Source organism: Sinocyclocheilus anshuiensis, unplaced genomic scaffold (assembly GCF_001515605.1).
Source record: "Sinocyclocheilus anshuiensis isolate Anshui unplaced genomic scaffold, SAMN03320099.WGS_v1.1 scaffold1547, whole genome shotgun sequence".
Lineage (NCBI taxonomy): Eukaryota > Metazoa > Chordata > Actinopteri > Cypriniformes > Cyprinidae > Sinocyclocheilus > Sinocyclocheilus anshuiensis.
The window spans coordinates 58,341-67,989 of record NW_015552673.1 but is presented as its reverse complement, the minus strand read 5'-3'; the positions used below and the strand labels follow the sequence as shown (position 1 = coordinate 67,989).

Here is a 9,649-nt window from a genome sequence, read left to right as displayed (position 1 = left end):
CCGACAAGATGTGCTACCCGTTTCTTACATCCTTTTTTAGCATAGTAATTCATTCTGAAGAAGCTCATATCGTTAGATTAGACATGACAGGTTGAACTAGGTGGCACATCCCAAGTGGGTAGGACATATCGTCAGAAAACTGGTTGATGAAACTATCATTGTTGGTTAAATGAAGCTCAACAGCCACCAACAGGCCTATTATGTATATCATGTAAGCCAGGGCTGTCCAAACTTGGTCCTGGAGGGCCGGTGTCCTGCAGAATTAAGCTCCAACTTGCCTCAACACACCTGACTGGAAGTTTCTATGCCTAGTAAAGAGCTTGATTAGCTGGTTCAGGTGTGTTTAATTAGGGTTGGAGCTAAACTCTGCAGGACACCGGCCCTCCAGGACCGAGTTTGGACAGCCCTGCACTAGAGTATCATGTATGCATGCAGGGACCGATTATGAACAGTGCTCTGGGCACGGACCGATTTAAAGGCCCCCCTCGGTTGAAATCGCGTTCCGGGGGGACCGGTATTTCGGCTGGGCCCCCCTCTGGTCTAGTGCCGGGTAGGCCCGTGCGTTAATCCGTCCCTGTGTGCATGTACAATGAAATTCGAAGACAGAAAACGACGTTGGGTTGTATTGGACTCACATCAGCATGTTTGAACATCTCATGCATGTTGATGCCCTCTGTGTTGAGCACCATCTGTTTTTTGCCCTCCTTTATGGTGACTTCATTTAACAAGCAGCGCGTGATACCCTTGGTCTCCATGATGACAGCGTTCTGAGCCTGCTTCACCACCACTGACGTGAGGTCAAAGTGCACTTTAGTGAGGGGTAGGACCATGGTTAGCTGTCAAACAGAAGCAGCAATGCATTATGGATATGAATGCACCGATACCATTTGCTGTAAAAACACAGCTTTGGTTCCATATGGATACTTGTTTGACTAATGTTTTTTTTTTTTATTACATTACACACACATAAATATATATGCACTACCATTCAAAATTTTGGGGTGGGGAAGATTTTATAAATGTTTTTGAAAGAAGTCAAAACACGCTCATAGTTAAATATTACCACTATTAAAATAACTTTTCTATTTTAATATATTTTAAAATGTAATTTATTCCTCTGATGACTGAATTTTCACAGCAATTACAGTGTCACTTGATCCTTCTGGAATCATTCTAATATGTTGATTTGGTGCTCAATAAATATTTCTTATCATCAATGTTGAAAACAACTGTGCTGCTTCATATTTTAATGGAAACCTATGATGCATCTTTTCTTTGATTAAATGTTAAAAATAATTAAAAAAAAAATCTTACTGACCCCAAACCTATGAATGGTGATGAAATTCTGAAACTTATTTCACAATTTGTTTAATCGAGTATAGTTCAAATATTAGCAGATTAATGCATCGGACCGATATATTGCTTTATATACACTACCGATTTTTAATGTTTTTTACAGGAGTTTCTTATGCTCATCAAGGCATTTATTTGATCACAAATACAGGAAAAAAATTTCATATTGTGAAATAATTATGATGTAAAATAACGTTTTTCTATTTTAATATACATTAAAATATAATTTATTCCTGTGATGCATAGCTGAATTTTCAGCATCATTACTCCAGTCTTCAGTGTCACATGATCTTCAGAAATCACTCTAATATGCTGATTTATTATCAGTGCTGGAAACCTTTCCTTTTTTTCAGGATTCTTTGATGAATAAAAGGTTAAGAAGAAGAGCATTTATTTAAAATAGAAATCTTTTCTACCAATATACACTACCGTTCAAAAGTTTGGGGTCAGTAAATTTTTATTCTTTCTTTTTTTGAAAGAAATTAAAACCTTTATTTAGCAAGGATGTGTTAAATTGTTAAGTGATAGCAAAGATTTATATTGTTAGAAAAGATTTATATTTTGAATAAATGCTGTTCTTTTAACTTTTTATTCATCAAATTCCTGTGAACAGAGGAGCCAGTCAGATCTCCAATGAAACACACACTGCTATGCGTGTCAAACAATCCTGTTCTGCTTTATTACCATAGACAGCAAACACATCTTTAATCTCCTTCTCAATGACTCTGAGGGCCACCTCAATACCGTACGTGCTGGCCATAGCATGAACCTCGTTGGAGTATAACCTGTTCAAGTCCAGGATCTAGTACAACAAAACAGATTGTATTACATGCCATATTTGGACAGCTGATATACTATTAGCAATACACTAGAGCAGGGCTGTCCAAACTCGGTCCTGGAGGGCCGGTGTCCTGCAGAGTTTAGCTCCAACTTACCTCAACAGACCTGACTGGAAGTTTCTATGCCTAGTAAAGAGCTTGATTAGCTGGTTCAGGTGTGTTTAATTAGGGTTGGAGCTAAACTCTGCAGGACACCGGCCCTCCAGGACCGAGTTTGGACAGCCCTGCACTAGAGTATCATGTATGCATGCAGGGACCGATTATGAACAGTGCTCTGGGCACGGACCGATTTAAAGGCCCCCCTCGGTTGAAATCGCGTTCCGGGGGGACCGGTATTTCGGCTGGGCCCCCCTCTGGTCTAGTGCCGGGTAGGCCCGTGCGTTAATCCGTCCCTGTGTGCATGTACAATGAAATTCGAAGACAGAAAACGACGTTGGGTTGTATTGGACTCACATCAGCATGTTTGAACATCTCATGCATGTTGATGCCCTCTGTGTTGAGCACCATCTGTTTTTTGCCCTCCTTTATGGTGACTTCATTTAACAAGCAGCGCGTGATACCCTTGGTCTCCATGATGACAGCGTTCTGAGCCTGCTTCACCACCACTGACGTGAGGTCAAAGTGCACTTTAGTGAGGGGTAGGACCATAGTTAGCTGTCAAACAGAAGCAGCAATGCATTATGGATATGAATGCACCGATACCATTTGCTGTAAAAACACAGCTTTGGTTCCATATGGATACTTGTTTGACTAATGTTTTTTTTTTTTATTACATTACACACACATAAATATATATGCACTACCATTCAAAATTTTGGTGTGGGGAAGATTTTATAAATGTTTTTGAAAGAAGTCAAAACACGCTCATAGTTAAATATTACCACTATTAAAATAACTTTTCTATTTTAATATATTTTAAAATGTAATTTATTCCTCTGATGACTGAATTTTCACAGCAATTACAGTGTCACTTGATCCTTCTGGAATCATTCTAATATGTTGATTTGGTGCTCAATAAATATTTCTTATCATCAATGTTGAAAACAACTGTGCTGCTTCATATTTTAATGGAAACCTATGATGCATCTTTTCTTTGATTAAATGTTAAAAATAATTAAAAAAAAAATCTTACTGACCCCAAACCTATGAATGGTGATGAAATTCTGAAACTTATTTCACAATTTGTTTAATCGAGTATAGTTCAAATATTAGCAGATTAATGCATCGGACCGATATATTGCTTTATATACACTACCGATTTTTAATGTTTTTTACAGGAGTTTCTTATGCTCATCAAGGCATTTATTTGATCACAAATACAGGAAAAAAATTTCATATTGTGAAATAATTATGATGTAAAATAACGTTTTTCTATTTTAATATACATTAAAATATAATTTATTCCTGTGATGCATAGCTGAATTTTCAGCATCATTACTCCAGTCTTCAGTGTCACATGATCTTCAGAAATCACTCTAATATGCTGATTTATTATCAGTGCTGGAAACCTTTCCTTTTTTTCAGGATTCTTTGATGAATAAAAGGTTAAGAAGAAGAGCATTTATTTAAAATAGAAATCTTTTCTAACAATATACACTACCGTTCAAAAGTTTGGGGTCAGTAAATTTTTATTCTTTCTTTTTTTGAAAGAAATTAAAACCTTTATTCAGCAAGGATGTGTTAAATTGTTAAGTGATAGCAAAGATTTATATTGTTAGAAAAGATTTATATTTTGAATTAATGCTGTTCTTTTTAACTTTTTATTCATCAAAGAATCCTGAAAAAGTATCGCAGTTTCCAAAAAAATATTTGGCAGCACAACTGTTGCCAACATTGATAATTCTAATAATAAATCAGCATATTAGAATGATTTCTGAAGATCATGTGACACTTTATACTGGAGTAATGATGGAAATTCAGCTTTGCGTCACAGAAATAAATTATATTTTAAAGGATATTAATATAGAAACTATTATTTTATATTGCAATAACATTTTGCAAGATTACGTTTTTTTCTGTATTTTTGATCAAATAAATGCAGCCTTGATGAGCAGAAGAGACTTCTTTAAAAAACATTACAAGTCTTACTGATCCCAAACTTTTGAGCGGTAGTGTATATAAATACATATATATATAATTTATATAACTGATCCCATGCTATTTATAAGAGGTATGGTAACACTGCATGGTATTAGAAATTGGTATGCAAACATTTTTATTTTTAATAGCATCAAAGTGTACAAATAGTTTCACTGCATCCCTCAAGAGCATAAAATGTATAAATGAAGAAGAAAATGATACTGATTTAAGATCAACTGATTTGTACACACCTCACACCATAGCCAATTTTTGGTGTCATATTTGTAGTCCTCAATGGCGGAGCTTAACTGAAGCACAGTGCTGATCCTCATGGAGTCCTGTGAAGCTCCCTCGAGCTCTTCAGGAATGACAGGACTCTGAGGCTGGTCTGCTGGTTGGCTTTCACCAGACCCTTCCTCAGAGTTCTCCTGAGAATCTGCCTCTTCCTGTCCGCCCTCGACCACATCCTCCAGTTCCTCATCGATGGCCTCCTCTCCCTCCTCACTCTCATAGTCTACCTGAAGGGTCATATCACAGACACAGGATTTTACTTCCGTGATGCAGAAAACGCAGATGAAATTGTAGAATACAGTCATGAAAGTGGAATTTGCTGTATAAATATCATGGAATTTTGCTAAATTTAGTATGAATAAATCAAAAGCTTGTGCAACAATCAAACTATGATATGGACTACTCTCTAAGAATATTAAACCGCAAAAAGACCAGTCTACATGTTGTGCATGTTTTTGTGTGAATGAGCAGTGCTCATATGCTTGTGGTGATTTCAGCCTCTACTGTCTCACTATATGAGGACATGAACTTCATTTTCATCACTTGACCAGCATTTCACCATTTCATTTAAATTATCGTCACACACACACACACACACACACACACACACACACACACTCAAAGGTCAAAAAAGTTTGGTTTAACTTGAAGAAATTGTTACAGAAATATATTATTTTTACTATTAAAACAATATTTTTTAAGGAGATCACACATTTTTTCATTCATGTTTTAAACTGTGAACCTCTGTTGTGCAGGACTGAAAGGAATTGTTCAAATTTTATTTTAATACACTTTAAAACAAATGTTTCAGTTTTATGCATATATTTGATTAAAACGTTTTTTGATAATACATTTGTATGAAATCATAAAACACCGAATTTAGAAAAATTTGCCAAAACAGACAACAAATTAAACACTTCATAGCGCACTATTATTGTTAAAAGTTTAATGAATAAAAAGTTTTTTGAGTTCAATTGTTTAGATCATGTTTTTGTTTATTAAAATTTAATTAAACCATTAAAATGGAATGGGAATTTGTGTTATGTCAATGCCAGCTGGACATTCCTGTGAGTTCTTCTTTCTAACAGGCTTCACTCTTCAACACAAACGTACACATAATGGCATGCAAGTGCCATTCACTTGTTCATGTGCTTCTTACAGATTTTATTGGACCACAGAGTTGATACAGAGACGAGGTCCCACTTTATATTAGATGCCCAATAGCAAACTGTGAATCTTAATGTTTGTGAAATTGTTATGTAAAAAGTGTGTCATATATTGAATGTTAATATCTAAGAAATGGCCAGTGTGAAAGCAAAATCACAAATGAGATCTTTGTATCTCAGTTATTTCTCCTAGAAAGAAAGGAGATTACATGGAGAGCAAATGGAGACATTTGTTAAAGTCTAATTCATCTCAGATTTTTCTCCTGAAAGAATTCTTCTAGAGATTCTTAAATAAATAAATAAATAAATAAATAATTTAAATTATATAATAATTGTATAGATCATTACTCTTTTGCCATCTGTTGTCTCATTGGTAATTACAATGAAAACTATTAAAATCATTAAATTTAAACTGCTAAATTAAATAAAATTTGAATACATTATGAATTTGTTTTATTAGATTTTTTATTATGAAAATTAGAATAAAACAAGTTGAAGTACTACATTTATTAAATTGAACTAAAACTAAACAGAAATATAAAACAAACGTATAAAAAATACAAAAAATTAAGCTACTATTAACATGGAAACTGAAAATACAAAAAGCTCATTTAAAATATGAATAAATAAATACTATATTAATAGGTGACCCTGTCTGTGAAATCCAGGCTAAACTCTCAAAATCTAATTATGAGATAACAAGCATCAAATTTTGATTTCAACCATTAAGTTCACTATGATTTCAATCTTTGACATGGCCTTACTCAGTCAATATTAAAGATATAAAGGTTATATTTTCACAGAATATTGTACATGCTTATGAAGGATGATTTTATGTAGAAAACAGTAAATCACAAAAAAATGACTTTAGCTGGGTTCACATTTGGGAAAAACACATTTCAAAGGCCCCTAAATCAGACAAAAGAGAGCTCAATTCGTTGCTCACGCGCTGTTCTCGCACACAATCAAAGCACGCACAAGAGACGTGTTTCAGACAGCGTATACATGCCTGATGCATACACATAAAATTAGCCTGTCAAAAACCCTTCACTGCATTGTCATTCTCTGTGCTTTAAAGATATTTTTTTCTTGCTTATCCGAACAAATAGTCCGATCTTCGATTTTTATGGATTACTTATATGAAGTCTTTATGTACTTTTTGAAGTTTTGGTTGCGTGGACTTGGAATGGAGAGACCAAAAAACCTCAGGTTTCATTAAAAAATATCCTTATTTGTGTTTAGAAAAATCTTTTGGAACAAAATGAGAGTAAATAATGGCAATTTAAATTTTTAGGTGAACTAGTCTTTTAAGTTGCCATATTTGAACACACATGACCATGAATAAGATTTGAGATCTATAGTGGAGAGGAAAAACATTTTACTGAATAACACAGCACACTGTCACAAGTAAACACTGAAACAAGTTGTGCTCACCTCTGACAAACACACACGCGTTATCTTCTTCCGCAGCGTCTTAACACGTTTCAAGGCTTTCTTGTTCATCAGAACTGGAATGCTCATCATGGGGGTTTTGATGTTAGAGCTCGCAACCATGAGTATTTCTCTTAATCTATGGAAGATTTTTTTTAGGTGAATCACAAGAACACAAACAGTAATACGTGAAGTCTGCAGTAGTTTCCATTAACATTTAACTTTTTTAATGAAGGAGAGAGCTCAATGGCATATTAGGTTTTGATTTAGCATTTGTACAGAGAATCATTCAATTTTACTGGCATTAGTATCGCTACTAAATGAAACCTGACCTTGGAATACCCAATGTGACATTCATCTCTCCTCTGCCGGCGAAGTGGAAGGTGTTGAGGGTCATTTGGGTGGACGGCTCGCCAATGCTCTGAGCTGCCAGCAGACCCACGGCCTCTCCGGGGTCACACAGAGATCGCTGCCACTTCAGCTGCAGGAGATGCCTCAATCTGTCAGCACACACAGTGAACAAAACACTGATCACAAAATAATAAAGGACATAATTGATCATTCCAATACATGAAACTACATAGTTATTTTATTTCTTTGCTCCAGTGGTTCTCAACCAGGGCCCACAGCAAAAACTTCCAAGGGAGACTCATGATGACTTAAAATTATTAAAAATAAGACAAAACAAGCATTAAAATAAGCTTAAAAAAAAAAAGGTATTTCTTATTTTAATACACAGCTGGAAATCTGAGGTACCCTCATTTTAAAAAACATTTTTATAAAGAATATACATTTTTTTAGTTATGCCAAGCTCTGAAATATTTTATTTTATATATACATATATATATAACTTTTTTTTCAACTGCAAAAATCATGTAAATTCATTCATTCAAAAGAGTGGGATCCCTGAAGAACATTTCAATCACTTATAAAATTTCTGGAATTCTGGAACTTATTTGAATTATAATTATTTTGATTACTTAAAGACATTCCTAGTTTCTGTAAATTAAAAAAAGTTCAGAAAACAAATGTAATTTCAGCATGTGTACCATAGGACACCTATTCGCCTATATTAAATATCATTATTAGGGCCTTTCACACCGCGGGAACCTTTTCATAGTACCAGATTAAATGGTACTGGGAAATAGTTCGCGCAAAATCGTCCCAGTACTTTAGTACTGTACATTTAGTTCTGGAACTAACGCGGTGCGAAAGGCCCTAAAGTGGACAATGAGAACCACTTTAGTCTGACAACAATTTTCCAAATTCAAAATTTAGAAGTCTAGAAATGGCCTTTTAATCCAGATAATAATTTAATGTTGAACAGTCAACAACGAGTCTTACCTATCCGTGTCAATGATTTCAGAGGAGGTCTGAAATTCCTGCTTGACATTGAACTGATCCATGTAGGACTCAACAATGGAGTCAAAGGTCTCAGACACTGAACCAAAGCAGATGTCCGGCCGGTAAAGACCCAGACACGGGTCTGGACAATGAGACGTCTTCTTTAAATACTTCTTATGGCCAGACTCATCCAGAGCTCTCCAATTCTCCAAGAGCTAAATACACAAAATCTCATTGTCATGTAGGTAAAGTGCACAAGTGCAAGTCATACTGCGTTATTTTGAGAATGTCTGGTTAATTTAATCATCTTTCTAACTAAGTACTTTACAGGATGCCATTGTGAGACATTCATAAACTAAAACCCTTTATAAATGCTTCAGTACCTGTAGAGTGGCTGGCTCTCTCCCATTGGCCAGTGTCTGGTCTTCGATTTGAGACTTCAACTTGCTCAGTTTCTTCTGTGAGAAGAGCAGGAAGGCACCGTCTCTGGGTGAAACACGCTCATGTTTGGCTTTCCATCTCTTAATGGCTTTAAAGTGATTAAATGCTGCCTCTGGGTCCATTTTAGCCAGAACTTCATCCAAGCACTTTGACTTTCTGATAACCTAGAAAACAGTGCATTATATAAAATGTTAAATGTCTTCTTCCATCAACGCAACTGTGCACAGACATGTCTACATAATCTTATTGTAATCATGATCACAATTTGTGCTTCTCTCAATTAATCAATCATAATTGTCTGCAACAGTCACCATTATTATTTTTGAGCAAAATACTTCATGCTTAAAGGTCCCCTGAAATGCTTAAAAACACACAGCGTTACTCTGTGTTGACGTCATTTTAGCTGAAACAGCAAGACAGGGCGGGACATATCAAGCAGCCCCGCCCCTTTTTAAAAGAGCCAATAGCGTTAGTTTATATCACAGCTTGGTCTAGCCGTTCAGAGCCGCTGATCTCCGTAAAGCTGCATTTGACCGGGTATGCCAGCCACAATCTCATCCATATTGCTATAAAATATAGCATTCTGTGTAGAATTCAAATAGCTCCGATACATTGTGTGGTCTGCGCCGACTCGTGCATGTGATCCGCTCCGTGCTATCGTGTCTCTGGACCGGAGCAGAGTGTGTGTGCGGTGCGGTGGTTAGC

General features: G+C 35.7%; 1 protein-coding gene across 1 annotated transcript in view; it reads right to left on the bottom strand.

Moving 5' to 3' along the window:
• The window catches only part of LOC107667450 (DNA-directed RNA polymerase I subunit RPA1-like), a 31,555-nt gene that overhangs the window by 2,806 nt on the left and 19,100 nt on the right, over nt 1-9,649 (bottom strand). The window contains exons 23-30 of the mRNA XM_016459118.1: nt 8,887-9,108; nt 8,504-8,718; nt 7,492-7,659; nt 7,163-7,298; nt 7,065-7,083; nt 4,523-4,821; nt 2,646-2,846; nt 2,038-2,155 (exon numbers count right to left, since the gene is read on the bottom strand). Of these exons, the coding sequence (XP_016314604.1) occupies nt 2,038-2,155; nt 2,646-2,846; nt 4,523-4,821; nt 7,065-7,083; nt 7,163-7,298; nt 7,492-7,659; nt 8,504-8,718; nt 8,887-9,108 (1,378 nt within the window). The remainder of the gene's footprint in view (nt 1-2,037; nt 2,156-2,645; nt 2,847-4,522; nt 4,822-7,064; nt 7,084-7,162; nt 7,299-7,491; nt 7,660-8,503; nt 8,719-8,886; nt 9,109-9,649) is intronic.